At 44.1% G+C, this 17,273-nt stretch overlaps 1 protein-coding gene across 1 annotated transcript in view; it reads right to left on the minus strand.

Moving 5' to 3' along the window:
- The window catches only part of RGS14 (regulator of G protein signaling 14), an 85,646-nt gene that overhangs the window by 58,180 nt on the left and 10,193 nt on the right, over positions 1–17,273 (minus strand). The window contains exon 2 of the mRNA XM_069954554.1: positions 5,390–5,518. Coding sequence (XP_069810655.1) covers positions 5,390–5,518 — 129 coding nt within the window. The remainder of the gene's footprint in view (positions 1–5,389; positions 5,519–17,273) is intronic.

The raw sequence follows: 17,273 nt of genomic DNA on the forward strand, positions 1-17,273 counted from the left end.
ATGGAGGAAGGGCTGACTGCAAAGCATTATGGGGAAGCCTGATGTCATGTGTTTTCAGTCATCATCATCACCATCATCATCATCATAAGCTTTACAGCAATGGAGCGGCTTTATCAATCTGCCAGAGATTAATTTTCCCATAGCAACCAGTCACAGTTCACCTTTCATATCTTAACAAGCTCTTATAAAATTTAAGTGGAGTTTTATTGGTTGCTATGGGCAAGATAGACTGTATAGGTTGTGCATGGCAACCAATCACAGTTCAGCTTTTATTTTACCAGAGTAATATGAGAAACGTAAGCTGAGCTGTGATTGGTTGCTATGGGCCACATCAAACCATATTATCAAGCTGTTTGCTTGGTCACAAGTGTGTTTAGTGACCTCTGCAGTAAAGCGCATGACCAGTCATTAATGGGTTAATGCTTCATATGTGTTTGTCTGCAGTAACCATGGCAACCGTGCACTGTGATGACAAGCGCTTATGTCATACAGAAAGTTTCATAAAGCAATGCACCGCGCCCTGATCAGTGCCATCTTGGATGTGCCAGAGGACCTTGAGCTTGACCATTTTACTGCCCCCTACCCTTGATGTAATTTGGAGGTTCTAGCAGGGGAAAAGGGGTGGTCTGCTTTAGACTACCCCTTCATCGAGTCTCCACCTTCTCAAGAAGTGGCCCTGGATCTGTGAGGGAGAAGAGATACATCCGCCTTTGCCATCAATAAGGTGACAGATGTTGCAGCCAGATTTCTCTCACATCCAGTTTATTATATTTATAGTATGGTATTACCCTCTAAGCCCAGGGGAGGGGCAACTCTCCAGCCATGGCTCCCTTGAGGTTTCCCCCACAGGGGTTTTTTCCTTGCCTGAGTGCTGGAGGGTGACTCTTCAAGAGTCGGGGGTCTGCCATTTTCAATGTCATGTAATTTTAAATAAAATTGGGACCCTTTGACACCTGATTACAATGTGTTGTGTCTTTTTTGTGTGTTCTTTGGTTTAACTTATTATGCTTGGGAGTTCGTGGTCCATCACATTGCAGAGTCATAAAGCTACACAGGTCTGTCACCTGCACAATAAGCGCAAGTAGGATGGAGCAATGGATAGAAGAACTCCTGCGTGTATGTGCATATCCCTGGATTAAAGGGACACCTAAATCATGAAGAAAAAACATTGCAAGGTTTTTACCTACATCTGCAAGGTTTGTCAAAAGGTTTTTTTAAGTGACAGGGTCACACCAACCATAGAAAATCATAGCAACAAGGACACCAACATAAATATACATCATATATAAACTACCCAGTGGCTCTTGTGTGTGTGGGCAGCATGAGGGACAAGGCGAAGTATTGCGCCCCACACACATACATCCAGGTGTAGCCCAGGTAGCTGCCCCCAAATCCACAGGATAGGGGATATGAAGCTGATTGGTGGGGGTCCTAGTGGACATGAGAGTGTGGGGATGTTCTCATGTACTATATGGCTGGACGGGCATTTTTCAGAAATATGTCATATGGCATTTTTGGGCATTTAAAAAAATGCAGAAAAGCGAAATACCCATAGGACATTTTTCTGCTATGGTGGTGCTTTTTTTGTGAAATTGTACTGGGAGGAATATTGTCCTATCTATGTGGAAATTAGTGTGTTGCCTTGGTAGCTGCTCCCCCCCCCCAATCCACAGCATAGGGGTTATGAAGCTGATTGGGGGTCCCAGTGGTCATGAGAATGTAGGGCACGTGTCCCTCTCAAGTAAACAGTTTAATTCTCTAAAGGTCTGGTTATCCTAAGTTATTCTGTAAATAACTTTGGCGTATGTTCTCATGTACTGTATGGTTGGACTATTTGGACTAGGCGTTTTTCAGAAAACTGTCATATGGCATTTTTTGGGTTCAAACACGCTGTGAAATCGTAGCAGACTATGTGTTTGGTGTTTTGCCACAGACTTCGGGGGGGGGGGGGGGTATTGTCAGATCTATATGGAAATTAGTGGGGGGGGGGGTTCCCCAGTTCTTCAACAGAAGACCTGGAATCCCATGATAAAGAATCACATGACTTGTACTGAAAAATCTTAGGGGATAAAATACCAATAGTACTTTACACTAAAATGAGAAAATTGCAGAAAAAGTGCCAAAAAAAAACTGAAGTTATAAAAATTTGTATTTGACTTCTGTTTAAAAATTTCCAGTCTTCTAGTACTTATCAGCTGCTGTATGTCCTGCAGGAAGTGGTGTATTCTCTCCAGTCTGACACACTACTCTCTGCTGACATTTCTGTCCATGACAAGAACTGTCTAGAGCAGGAGAGGTTTTCTATGTGGAGTTGCTATTGATCTGGACAGTTTCTGCCATGAACAGAGGTGGCAGCAGGAATCATTTGGCAGATGCAAAAAAAAAAAAGTATTCACAAACAGCTGTTTTGCGAACAAATTATGGTATCAGGATATTTTCCACTTGTTGAGACAGGGGGAGCGGGGAGGGGAGGGAACGAGGGGTGCGGACTCTGGGTCCGCTCAATTTATAATTTTTCTCACTGAAAAATAATAAGGAAACCTACACCAGTCCAGAGCAGTGAGCCTCTACATAAATTTGCAAAGCGTTAGGCCTGCGGTGACATTTTTAAGCCAGACTCAGATATTGCTGGACTTAATAAATGTCCCCCATTATGTCATTTAAGCCATTTGAAATCTCTTGACTCTTTGAACCAGAGAATAAAAACCTTTTCTATGATATGGAAGCACAGACAAATATATTTAAGGTACCAGGTGTCTTTTTGACCTAACAGCATCTAACAGTGTCAGCAGTTTCGAACCTGAGTTACAGCTGACAGATTCCATAAAAGAGAAGTCTTGTGAAACTAACAAATGACAGGCAGGCAGGGGCTGCAAGAAGATAATAAAGAAAGTATACTTACCAGTCCCTGTGCCCCTGTAGTGCTGCTCTCAGGTTTCTCTCACAGCTGCCAGAAGTCATTTTCCTCAGGTTCAGTTTATGTCTCAGTCCTGGCTCCACCTTCAATGCACCAATCCAGGCCAACCTCTTCTAATGAATATATCCATCACTCCGGCGCTCATCACTGCAGAGCACCGGATGAATATGCATTAGGAAGGGCAGGTTGACTGGGATGGATCCAAGCACTGAGGTTGGTAGGCCCACCCCCAGTGCATCAAACCACCTCACAAGCATTATCATATGGATTAAAATATAAACCTAACAAAAACGGAGCTAAGGATCAAGTCAAGGAAGCTACCTTAATGCTTAGTGGCCAGTGCGCTTTAGGGAAATAACAGTAGGTTAGATGTGTCTGACCTGCTGTTAGTTTCGCTTTAACTAGTCAAATGTGCACAACTTTTGACAGTAACAGCGCTATTGTCATTGGCTGCACTAGTGCAGGTAGAGCACAGGGGTAGGTAGGTAAACTCAAGCATTGAAGGAGTTTGGTATGGTTCGATTGCTTACTCTCAGGACACATGCCTGGTTATGAAAATCCTAGTGAACACTTGCCATCTACCATGCACACACAATATGAGTGATTACAAATACTTTTTATGACTATGGACATGATTAGTATGTTTAGGCTGGGTTCACACTACATATATTTCAGTCAGTATTGTGGTCCTCATATTGCAACCAAAACCAGGAGTGGATTAAAAACACAGAAAGGCTCTGTTCACACAATGGTGAAATTGAGTGGATGGCCGCCATATAACAGTAAATAACTGCCATTATTTCAATATAACAGCCGTTGTTTTAAAATAACAGCAAATATTTGCCATTAAATGGCGGCCATCCACTCAATTTCAACATTGTGTGAACAGAGCCTTTCTGTGTTTTTAATCCACTCCTGGTTTTGGTTGCAATATGAGGACCACAATACTGACTGAAATATACGTAGTGTGAACCCAGCCTTAAATTGATTTCCACATCATCTTACTGGTGCTGGTCTTCTGACGCTGGTAAGTGCCGCCATTTTTATAATCTGATAAAACTATGCAAATTACCTCATTAGGAGCACTGGGGAGCCAGTGGCCGGGCCGAAAGATGCTCTGGGGGGGGGGGGAGGTTCACCACCAGTGCTCCTAATAAGGTAATATGCATAGTTTTATCAGATTAAAATCACAAAAACAAAGACTGGTAAGAGGAGGTAAGTGGCCAGTGGGCACTATCAGCAGGTTCGTATGCCGCGTATGAAAGGAATGAAGATTATTAGGTAACTGCCCCTCATTTCCTCAGCCGAATGAGAAGAGAACTTAAAACTTGATATTTGGTATATTTAGACAAGCAGAGTAGCCCAAAAATGGGCAAATATGTGCAACTTCAGTTACTTGTACCAAAAAAAGAACATATTCTTTTGTCCTGCATTGTGGCACAGCAGCAAAGATGAGTTATCTTAACTTCCTTATAGAAAGCAGAAGCTGTCTGATGCAACCTCTATCAGACTGTGATATTACACCCATTTCACATAGCAACGCAATGTGTTTACATATGTTGGTATTTCTATTATAAATTACTGAGAAAAGATACTGAGATGACTCCAGGATCCGTATCCTTAGACATCCAACAAGGGGTCATCTGAACCATGATTGTCTGGGCATTGATTGTTTTCTTCACTTTTTTTTACACTGACTCCTAAGTTTTGTATTTTAACCCCTTTTTTTAAACATGTGAATAGGGAAATTTCAACCAAGTTGGAATATGGGAAAAAAAGGCAGCAGAAAATAACACACATTGTTGCATAACATGTGAAGACTAAGGATCCTAAGACTTTATGTCATAAGTCAAGTATCTAAAAACGTATGCCTTTAACATTTACACTGGGAGGCAGACAGCTCTGTGGGGGGCAGGGCTGTCACATCTTGTCCTTAAAGTGGTTGTGCCATGACTAGAGATGAGCGAACCTCGAGCATGCTCGAGTCCATCCGAACCCGATTGTTCAGTATTTGATAAGCGGTGGCTGCTGAAGTTGGATAAAGTCCTAAGGTTGTCTGGAAAACATGGATACAGCCAATGACTATAGCCATGTTTTCCACATAGCCTTAGGGCTTTATCCAACTTCAGCAGCCACCGCTAATCAAATGCCGAATGATCGCGTTTGGATGGAGGTTCGCTCATCTCTAACCATGACAAAAAGTTGGTAAACTCAGATGTGTACTAAATGTATATAGGAAAGGTGTACAAATATGCTGTTTTTAGCAAATTAACTTACATTACTGTACTGTTTTTCTCCCCCATGGACCTAAATCATTTTCTCTCTGAACTGTTATCCCTGTGGTTGCCATGCAACAGTGGACACGCTTCCCCACAATCCTCCTTACTTAGTTTTACATAATGTATCAGTTTAAACCCAGTTTTCTTAAAGATACAACCCCTTTAAGTCAAGGTTTTTAAAGTGCTTTCTCACCTCCCTCTTCTCCAGCGAGCGGTTGATGTAGAAGGATTTGGATGCTCGGAATTTATTCCTTAGCGTGGACAGACGACTTTTTGTGTTTCTAGCCTCCCAGAAAGAGAAGTCCAAAAACTGAAGGGAACGCTAAGAATGAGAGGAGAGGGACATGTTTAGAAATATACAATTATTAATGAAAACAGCTCGGTTCAGTGGAAAATAATTCTTTGATGCATCTTCATCTGCTAAACTATTTGTTACATCAAGTGAATTTTGGCTTTTTCCAAAGAGCTTTACATGTCATGAAAAAAATGCTAAACAAATCAGACGAAACTGCTAAATATATCCACGGCTGACACACAGCTACGAATTCCAGCAGCACTGGAAACAGAGGAAAATATTCTTCTTTACGCCCGTTTAGACTAGCTGTATATGGAGATATTATAATAACTGGTAGATATAGATTGTTACATATACAGGCATAGCGAATACAGAAATCACTGATATTATACAAAACAAAGTTTAATAGCTGAACATTCATACAATATGCCAGAACTGATTTTAAGCAATTGTGTTTTTCCAGATGAATAACAGAAAAAAAATTGAATCACTTTTGGATACCTGAGAGCCAGTTGAAAGGATTATACAACTTTTCAGGTTGAAAATCCAGTATACATGTAAAGTACAGTTAAGCGAAAGATGCAGGTTGTTGCCATTCAATGTTGGTTCAAGTATAAACAAAATGAGAAAGTTATAAATGGAAAACAAAGCACCAGGATAGAACATTTTAGAGAATATGCCATAAAAACAAAGCAGAAGAAAAATAAGAATAGAGGTCAGTGTTTATGACAGAACTGTTATAAATTGCCCCAATGAGATGTGATTAACCAAAATACTACATATTGCAAAAAAAAAATTCTGATTTTTGAGGTCTTATAGAAAAGCCTATATAAAAAAAATACCATACACTACATAAAACTACAAAAAGACAAAAACAATGGACAGTAAAATTTTACAAAAGACTTGAAAAAAACACCTGGCCGCAACATTTTCCATTGAAAAAAGAAGAGTATTGTTGTACCGTGTTAGCCATAGAAATCAGTAGAATAGAGAAGAGATCAGGCGATACCTTTTGGAGGCTAACTGAGTATATTTGAGTGTAAGCTTTCGAGAGTCTAGCTCCCTTCGTCAGACAAGATGTTATACAGAACTGAAAAAATCACAAGACTTATATACACACTAAACAGAGCTCATCAAGGGATTTTAGGAAACTTTGGAATTAACGAAATGTAATATATACACAGGGTCTGCTATTTACAACAGGTCCATAAACTAAAGCTCATGAGGCGTGACAAGAGGATGGTAAGCTCTTGTCGCTATCTGATTGTTGTCAGATTAATGGCCTAATAGTAATTAATGGTCTTCATAGCCAGAACAGGTCACACATAGGCCGACATGAAGCTGGCATGGATATTGAGACCATGTTGCAAAGTTTTAAATTTGAGCATTAGTTTATATTCCCATTCCCTTCTTTCTCTTTGTGTCTTAAAATGTCCCATTAAGACTGTAACCCGCAGGTCTTCTACTGTGTGTCCCTCTCCAGAGAAATGTGCAGCCACAGGGAGATCTGTCCGGCCGTTGTTAATAGTAAATCGGTGTGAGTTCATACGTTGACTCAGTCTCTGCCCTGTTTCCCCCACATAGAGGCCTGTAGTGGGGCATCGCACACACATGATCAGATACACCACATTGGAAGATCTGCACGAAAATGTTCCCTTGATTGTGTGTACCTCCTGTGACTGTGGGACTGGTACACTGTCAGAGATATGGATGTGTGTGCAGGTTTTGCACCGGTTTTGTAGGCAGGGTGAGGTGCCATTATCCGTTGGGGCCTTCAGAGCACTGCGGACAATGATTTGTCGCAGGTTTGGTGGTTGCCGAAATGAAAGCAGTGGGGGGACTGGGAATATTTCTTTTAGTCTGCTGTCCTTGTGTAGCACAGATTGGAGTCCCCTAGAAATCTTTCGTAGGATCTCCAGCTGTGGGTTGTAGGTGACAACTAGGGGCACTCGGGGTTCATCTTGGGCCTCCTTGTATGTGAGGAGAGTGTCCCTGTTGATGGCTGCTGCTTGGCTGATCTGTTTGTCCGTCATGTTTGGTTTGTAGCCCAATTGGAGAAATTCAGTCCTAAGATTAAGGAGGTGCTGGTCCAGGTCTGCTTTTTCTAAGCAGATACGGTTGTATCGAAAAGCCTGGCTGTATATAATGGATTGTTTTGTATGTTTGGGATGGAAGTTGTCGCCTCTCAGGTAAGCAGTTCGGTCTGTCGGTTTGCGGTATGTTGATGTTAGTATCTGGTGGTCTTTAATGCATATAGTTGTGTCCAAAAAATTGATTTCACTACGGGAATGGCTTAGTTTCAGGTTTATGGTGGAGTGAAAGTCATTGAAGTCTTCATGAAATTTAAGCAGGGCCTCCTCACCTGCAGTCCAGATAATCAGGATATCGTCAATGTATCGAAGGTAAGTCATAGGTTTGATGGTGCATGTGGATAGGTATGCTCCTTCCAGTTCTGCCATAAAAAGATTTGCATACTGGGGTGCACATCTTGAGCCCATTGATGTCCCCATTCGCTGGAGGTATAGGTCATCTCCAAAGGCAAAATGGTTATGGGTTAGCAGGAATTGAATGAGTTGTGTTATTGGTTTTATTGGGAGGTCTTGTTTCTCCAGGTGTTTTCGACATGCTGCAATTCCATCCTTGTGGGGGATTTGAGTGTACAAGGATTCCACATCCATGGTGGCCAATATGGTGTCGTCAGGTAGTGGGCCTAAGGCTTTTAGTTTGTTTAAGAGGTCAGTAGTGTCCTGGATGTAGCTGGGAGTGTCTCTGACTAGGGGTTTTAGGATATTTTCTATCCAACCAGATATATTTTCTGTCAATGTCCCAATGCCTGAGATTATGGGTCTCCCTGGGTTGCCTTCTTTGTGGATCTTGGGGAGCTTGTAGAAGCAGCCTGGTCTGGGATCTTCTGGAATGAGCAGTTTAATTTGTTCCTGGATGTTATTAGGAACCTTCTTGATCATGTCCTTGAGTTGTTTTTTGTAGGCCTCTGTGGGATCACTATCAAGTTTAGAGTAGTGGACAGGGTTGGATAGTTGTCGGTTTGCTTCCTGGATATAGTCAGTGGTGTTCATGATGACTACTGCGCCCCCTTTATCAGCAGGTTTAATTTTTATGTCCTTGGACACCACGGCCTGGAACCAATTCAACACTTGATAAATACATTGACTGCTTCAGAAACAAAGTAAAATCTGAAATCCTGGAGAAAAGAAAAAGACAAGTTCATAACCTTACTCTGAAAGAACAAAAGGCTATTAAATCACTTAAAGGGAATCAGGACATAAAAATAAAACCTGCTGATAAAGGGGGCGCAGTAGTCATCATGAACACCACTGACTATATCCAGGAAGCAAACCGACAACTATCCAACCCCGTCCACTACTCTAAACTTAAAAGTGATCCCACAGAGGGCTACAAAAAACAACTCAAGGACATGATCAAGAAGTTTCCTAATAACATCCAGAAACAAATTAAACTGCTCATTCCAGAAGATCCCAGACCAGGCTACAAACCAAACATGACGGACAAACAGATCAGCCAAGCAGCAGCCATCAACAGGGACACTCTCCTCACATACAAGGAGCCCCAAGATGAAGCACGAGTGCCCCTAGTTGTCACCTACAATCCACAGCTGGAGATCCTACGAAAGATTTCTAGGGAACTCCAATCTGTGCTACACAAGGACAGCAGACTAAAAGAAATATTCCCAGTCCCCCCACTGCTTTCATTTCGGCAACCACCAAACCTGCGACAAATCATTGTCCGCAGTGCTCTGAAGGCCCCAACGGATAATGGCACCTCACCCTGCCTACAAAACCGGTGCAAAACTTGCACACACATCCATATCTCTGACAGTGTACCAGTCCCACAGTCACAGGAGGGACACACAATCAAGGGAACATTTTCGTGCAGATCTTCCAATGTGGTGTATCTGATCATGTGTGTGCGATGCCCCACTACAGGCCTCTATGTGGGGGAAACAGGGCAGAGACTGAGTAAACGTACGTATGAACTCCGATTTACTATTAACAACGGCCGGACAGACCTCCCTGTGGCTGCACATTTCTCTGGAGAGGGACACACAGTAGAAGACCTGCGGGTTACAGCCTTAATGGGACATTTTAAGACACAAAGAGAAAGAAGGGAATGGGAATATAAACTAATGCTCAAATTTAAAACTTTGCAACATGGTCTTAATATCCATGCCAGCTTCATGTCAGCCTATATGTGACCTGTTCTGGCTATGAAGACCATTAATTACTATTAAGCCATTAATCTGACAACAATCAGATAGCAACAAGAGATCACCATCCTCTTGTCACGCCTCATGAGCTTTAGTTTATGGACCTGTTGTAAATAGCAGACCCTGTGTATATTACATTTTGTTAATTCCAAAGTTTCCTAAAATCCTTTGATGAGCTCTGTTTAGTGTGTATATAAGTCTTGTGATTTTTTCAGTTCTGTATAACATCTTGTCTGACGAAGAGAGCTAGACTCTCGAAAGCTTACACTCAAATATACTCAGTTAGCCTCCAAAAGGTATCGCCTGATCTCATCTCTATTCTACTGAAAAAAGAAAACACTGAAAACATCAAGATGTTGTGTGTGAATCCAGCCTAATAGCGAACCACCGTTGATAAAACATGCTCCAAAAACAAATTCTAACAAAAAGCTTTTCAGGACAGTTCAGGGCACACAAGAAAACACTCACACAGACAGGTGAAGCCCTGACACTGTCCCACTCCCACTGCCCCTACCCAGGCCTGTATTTAGAGTTCATGCTGCCCTAGGCACTTTGCACGCCGAGGCGCCCCCCCCCCCCCCCCCCCCCCCCCCGGCACTGGCTGGTTACATGCATGATATATACCCTTTGCCGCTCTGCTTGATGCCCGCTATTCTCATCAAACAGACGTGATGGAGGAAGGAAGGAGGCTGGGGACGTCTTAGTTTGTGGACCGCTTCTGTCCAGTGTGGGACTGGGGTACCTGGGGCCCACCAGAGGAAATAATCCTTGGGGCCCATCAATATAGAACCAGTGAGACACGACACGCTGACCCCGTCCTTTCCTGGATTCATCTGTATCTGTGACATATCCCTTTTTCAGTCGAACTAAAACTCTCAGAACCCCCTCTATTTATACAGCTCTCAGGGTATGCTGGGAGTTTTAGTCTCTGAGAAGACAACCCTGTAATAAATCACTGTGTGCAGAGTCTTCTGGTGGCTGCAATCTGTGGGTGACAACCATCAGCCCTGAAGGTCCAGCAATACATCTGTCTACACTGTACTACAACTCCCAGCATATCCTGAGGGCTGCAGACTGTCAGTACATGCTGGGAGTTGTAGTGTCTGCAGCTGTTGTAGTTGGGTCCTATACACTGGATGCTTTGTGGCATATAAGAATACATAGATCTGTGGGGGCTCAGTGCAGGGAAGTGACCCCAGAACATCACTTTTTGTTCTATCCCCTATTAGTGATGTTCTGGGGTCACTTCCCTGCACTGAGCCCCCACAGATCTATGTATTCTGATCTCCCACAAAGCATCCAGTGTATAATTCACCTAGGATCCAACTACAACAGCTGCAGGCACTACAACTCCCAGCATGTACTGACAGTCTGCAGCCCTCAGCATATGCTGGGAGTTGTAGTGCCTGCAGCTGTTGTAGTTGGGTCCTAGCTTAAAAGTTTGCGCTAGTGTACTGTAGTGACTGCAGGGCTGTGTCAGTACACTACCGCAAACAATACACTGACCCAATGGTACACAGGCTCTGCACACGATAGAAGTGATTACAGTGCAGTTACTAATGACTCACAGGTGACGTCTTCTCCGATTGGCGTCGCTCACTTTTTTGCTTTCTTCTCCATCTGGCGCAGCATCATGAAGACTTCTCCGACCAAAACTCGTCTGCAGGCGGGCAGCTGGGGTGACGGTGAGGGGGAGCAGCTAGGGGTGGCAGGGGGAGAGTCTAGGGAGGCAGAGGGAGAAGCTAGGGTGGCTGGGAGAAGATGGGGCAGCTGGGGTGGCAGGGGGAGAAGATGGGGGCAGGGGGAGTAGCTGGGGTGGCAGGGGGAGCAGAAGTGGGGACAGGCGGAGGAGAAGGGGGCAGGAGAAGATGGGGTGATAGGCAGGGCAAGAAGCTGGGGGGAAGGGAGAGCAGCTGGGGGGCAAGGGAGAAGCTGGGGTAGCAGGGGGAGCAGCAGTGGAACAGGCGGAGGAGCAGATGGGGGCAGGGGGAGAAGCTGGGGGGGCAGGGAGAGCAGATGGGGGTGCAGAGGGAGAGGCTGGGGGTGCAGGAGGAGAAGCTAGGGGGTGCAGAAGGACAGGCTGGGGGTGCTGGAGGAAGGGCGGGGGGTGCTGGGGGAGAGGCTGTGGGGGTGCTGGGGGTTGCTAGGGGAGACGCTGGGGGGTGCTGAGGGTGCAGGAGGAGAGGCTGGGGTGTAGGAGGAGAGACTGGGGGGGTGCTGGGGGAGAGACTGGGGGTGCAGAGGGAGAGGCTGGGGGGGTGCTGGGGGAGAGACTGGGGGGGTGCTGGTGAGAGGCTGGGGGGGTGCTGGTGAGAGGCTGGGGGGGGTGCTGGTGAGAGGCTGGGGGGGGGTGCTGGGTGAGAGGCTGGGGGGGTGCTGGTGAGAGGCTGGGGGGGTGCTGGTGAGAGGCTGGGGGGGTGCTGGGTGAGAGGCTGGGGGGGTGCTGGTGAGAGGCTGGGGGGGTGCTGGTGAGAGGCTGGGGGGGGTGCTGGGTGAGAGGCTGGGGGGGTGCTGGTGAGAGGCTGGGGGGGGGTGCTGGTGAGAGGCTGGGGGGGGGTGCTGGTGAGAGGCTGGGGGGGTGCTGGGGGAGAGGCTGGGGGGGTGCTGGTGAGAGGCTGGGGGGGTGCTGGTGAGAGGCTGGGGGGGGGTGCTGGGTGAGAGGCTGGGGGGGTGCTGGTGAGAGGCTGGGGGGGTGCTGGGGGAGAGGCTGTGGGGATGCTGGGAGAGAGGCTGGGGAAGAGGGAGCGGCCGGGGAGCAGAGGCAGGTAAGGTAGGCCGGGGCCGGGTCCAGTGAGCTTCCGGCGGGCACACACTGCCTCTATCACAGGCCGGAAGCTCACAGCTGCAGCCCCGCGGTGTACGAACTTCTCTCCTGTTCGGCGCGATGACGTCACGTGCGTCGCTGCCGACCGGGAGAGAAGGACCGCAGGGCTGCAGCTGTGAGCTTCCGGCCTGTGATAGAGGCAGTGTGTGCCCGCCGGAAGCTCACTGGAAGCTGCACAGCAACATCCCCCCTCCCCCCCCCCGGGCGGCGGACTAGGCACCCGTGGTCCGGTGCTTACGGCGGCAGGGGAGATTTTTTTTTTTTTTATAAAAAAAATTTTTTGTTTCCTGCGGGTGCCGCCCCCCGAAGGGCGCCGCCCTAGGCACCGGACCACGGGTGCCTAGTGGCAAATACGGCCCTGCCCCTACCTGCTTGCCACTAGACCACCCTAAATGATGGCGGACAACTAGGTGACGTTCCCTGCACTGCAACAGGGTGAAACATGAGACAAGACAAAAGACAACAACAAAGACAGACAAAACACAATGGCGGATAGTCAGGCAAAAATGGGTCAGAACCAGGAGAATCAAAATATAGATCAGAATCACAGAGCCAAAGAATAGTCAAAAGCAAGCAAGGGTCAGGTTTAACAGGAGTTCACATGAATACACAGGAGCAGAAAGCCAGAGACAGGTACAACAAGTGTAAACCTATACCAGGCATCAGGCTTAGAAAATGACTGAGCTTTATCTGAAAGCAAGTCCCGGTCTCAGAGACGATTGGAGCAGAGAAACAAGATTGCACAGGAGGACCAGGCTGTCAGTCATTATCCAAGGCAAGGTGTTAATTGTATACCTGCTGGAAGAAATCTTCCCAGACAATGAGTAGGGAGTTAACCTAAATCAATATAAATGCCAAGGCAGGATCACACCGTGTTCACACTAATGAAATGATAGAAAATAACTACTGTGCACGTACATTTTGCCGCCATGATCGTAACCGGCGACCAGAGCTTGCGAGCGTGGTTTTACCAGGTACAATCCTGACACAGCTAATGAATTATCTAGAGCGTAGAGCCATTTACTACTTCTAGTTCCAATGCCCATCATGCCTGTTTTAAAATCATAAAAAAGAAATATTGTTGGGTAAGGTTGGCTACCATTCTTGTGGTGGGATAAACCTCATCATACTAGTCCTATTCCTTCTATACATTCATTTTAGGAAAGATATTTGAGTGCTGGGTGACAATGTAAGCTTATTTTCCTTATGTTTGCGTGCTTGCAGTAGAAAGGATCTAGCAATCCCATTACTCCAACTTCCTGGATTTAATAAAGCCACATGGAATGACTACAAAGTTAGTTTACAGGTAACTTCTCCCCCAAACAATGTCATCTTATTCATATTGACTTTTTTGCCATTTTTATTATTTCTTAGCTTGGAATGCTAAATGATATATTTTCCTCCTAGTTCAGAAAATCCATTTAAAAAAGATTAGGGCAATGTTAGTAAATGGATGTGTCCTATTTGAGACCTTAACCACTTGTCTGTAGAGGAAAGCATCTCTCTCTAGAGGGGCCGAACATATCCATGCATTATTTTGCAACAGATGATATAGCGTCCCTAGGGTACCACACATCCTGTCAGTGAGATATTTCCGTTATATAAAGTAAAGGTTATTTGCTTCTGACAGTAGGATTTAATAAAACTCTAACTGAACAGTTCTTCCAACAATCATACAGTCCTCAGCACAAGGCAAATACAGGACACTGAGGAAACATATAAATAGCTGACCAAATAGTCTGACAAGCAGAAGCCGAGTTAGCAGACATGTGGTCTGGCCAAAAAATTGGCTCAGACTCTTTTAGACTGTCCACCCTTTTCCAGGTTAACAGGGGCTGCACTAGGGACTACTCTCATTGATTGATAGATTTTATGTGACCAAAGCATCTTACTTCCAAACATGTGACCACTGGGTGTGGTAAAGGCATAGCAGTAAAGTTAACCCTTACACTGAGAATACACTTCGGTGTACGCTGTTAAGCAGTGGGATAAGCAAAGTGGCAATACATACAAAAAATATACAATATCCAAACACAGTTCCAAGTGCCAAGCAAAGTATCCCTCAGCCCCACAACAACCTTATACATAAAGTAGCTGGGAAACGTGTAGTAGGACACTGTTATAACGCCAATAGGCATTTTGTACTGCATTTGCTACCGGGATTCCTTTTAGATTACAGCCTATGATTGTAGCGATGTAATAAATTCTTGGCAAAAAATCTTGTTAGTGCTCTACTTATACATATACAAAATGCCACAGGTCATGAACAAGTCAGCAGAAATTGTGCTATAAAACAGCTGGAAACACATTATGTATCTCATCAGTTCTATCAGTCTGTATAGATGCCATAAAAATTGCCATCTCCATCATATGCTATCTCCAACCAGTCATTAGGGAGCAGAACAGGGCACAACCTGTCATGGTATCTTGCCTGAAATCATGATTCTCAAGAAGAGCAGACATGCTCTCCTGGTCCGAAATCCTGTACATGCCTATAAGCTGGGGTATTCATAGCATCAGCTTCTTTGGGTTATTGTGCCTGCATCAAAGCATAACCTGAAACAACTGACAGATCGCTCAATGATCCACTCACTAACTATTATCAGTCTCCTCCTACACTTTGTCACAGGTGTAGTAAGCCAAAAAAGCCAACGCATTCAGAACTAGATTCATGGCTCATGCCAAGTCCAATGAACACTCATAGTCATGCAAAAGATTTCACACAGAGAATGCATAACATAGATGTCTGCTTGCTTTTCAGTCATGCCTCGAAAAGTGTGATTACATGCAACACCATGGTAGTTGTATCCTGCCCTTCACCATAAACAGGAAAAAATTGTGGTAGTCAGCTCACCCCCTGTTTGGGTCTGAGAGGATCCTCATACGAGAAAAGAGGGTGCACGGGTCCGGCTTCGGCAAGCTGCCAATTCAGGATGAAAGTAACAAAAATGGTGGTCCCAGCACTCCGCAGTTAAAAATATCAAAACTTTATTTCATTCAAAAATAGTTAAAAAAGCTCATGTATGGTGGACAGCAAAGGAGCTACGCGTTTTGCGCGCATGTGCGCTTAATCATGGTCTAATGAGCATATCACATAACACATGTTAAAGCAACCAATAATGAGCACTAGTATACGTACGTCATGAATGACGTATGAAAACACCTGCAGGGTAAATAATGGATATCATGGCGCTGTTAAACATATATACAAATGAAATTCAGTGTGAACAGACACCAATGCTAGACATAATACAAAATACCTATGGTCGAACCCTGAGACATATTCATGTGCGTATAGCTGCATATAAACAAATAGTGCAGATCCGCACTAGTGGAGAAAATGACATTGTACATAATTAGTTGTGCATTAGACGGGCAACCGCTTCACTGCATGATAGTGCATGTGAACAGTGGCTAAATAACAAGACCACAGATTGGGTTACGAATGGCTCGCTGATGTTACAAAGTGAAAGAACAGGATTCATACCTAAATAAGGACAGACTAAATTATCTGTATCAATGAATATAGCAAAAAAGATAAAATGAAAGATAATGATAGATAATTTTAAATGAAATAAAGTTTTGATATTTTTAACTGCGGAGTGCTGGGACCACCACTTTTCTTCACCATAAACACTTAACTGGGCCAGTTACCATATGGCACGTGCTTGAATAAAAGTAATTTCTTTGCCACAAAAAAACTTACGATAGGTAAACACTAGTGCTATACAAGTAACTCTTTTTGTACCTCAGCCAATGAAGTACCGACATGAGCCTTAGCAGACAAACACCAGCCCCCAGGATAAATATACTGCCTACCATCTTCAAATAAACAAGATTCATCAGAGTGTTAGAGTGTTTGATTATTCTGTGCATGAGCTAATACTATTAACTTGGGACAGTCAATATGACACACTCCTGGGGTGCATCCATTTTACTGAGAAATAATATGATGCATACTATGTTCCCAGCCATTTCATTGCACAATTGTTGCTGACTTGTTCCTTTTAAAACCATTGTGTCTGCTTAACTGAATAGTGGAAGTGATACAATATGTAAGTATGGCATTTTGCATTATAAATATAGAAACCGGTAAAATAAAATAAAGAACAAAGTACCTTCTAAAAACAGATAATATGGAAGTTGTTAGGGGAACATTTACTGAATATATGTGGTGCATCAACAAGATTTTGCTGTATCTGAAAGTAATTTATGGAATTTCTAGCAAGGGAAGTATCCTTCTGGTCATGAACCAACTTACTGAGCTATGTTTACATTACATTGATTATTTCACTGAATATTTTACAACTGACTCAATGGCATTGAGTCAGATACTATAAATGTATAGCTACAAAGACGTAATTGGATGCGGTAAGAACTTCTGATTTGTATTTTAGGTACAGGACCATTTCCTGACCCTCTTTTAGCATCTTCTTGATATTTGGAGAATTCCTTGCCTTCAGTCTTACTGCAATGACTAACCTTACCTTAAAGGGTAATTTTACCTTCACTATTTTCTTCTACTCAAGAGCCTGAATGTCTCAAGAGGCAAAATTCTCTCAAGAGGCAAAATTCTAGTTTTTGAAAACTCTGTAGTCTTTTTAGTCTTTTCGAGTTCAGTGAATCATTTTTCGTGTTCTATATACTGTGTTTTCCCCAAAATAAGACAGTGTCATATTAATTTTAACTCCCAAAGATGCATTAGGTCTTAT

Source organism: Dendropsophus ebraccatus, chromosome 1 (genome assembly GCF_027789765.1).
Source record: "Dendropsophus ebraccatus isolate aDenEbr1 chromosome 1, aDenEbr1.pat, whole genome shotgun sequence".
Classification (NCBI taxonomy): domain Eukaryota; kingdom Metazoa; phylum Chordata; class Amphibia; order Anura; family Hylidae; genus Dendropsophus; species Dendropsophus ebraccatus.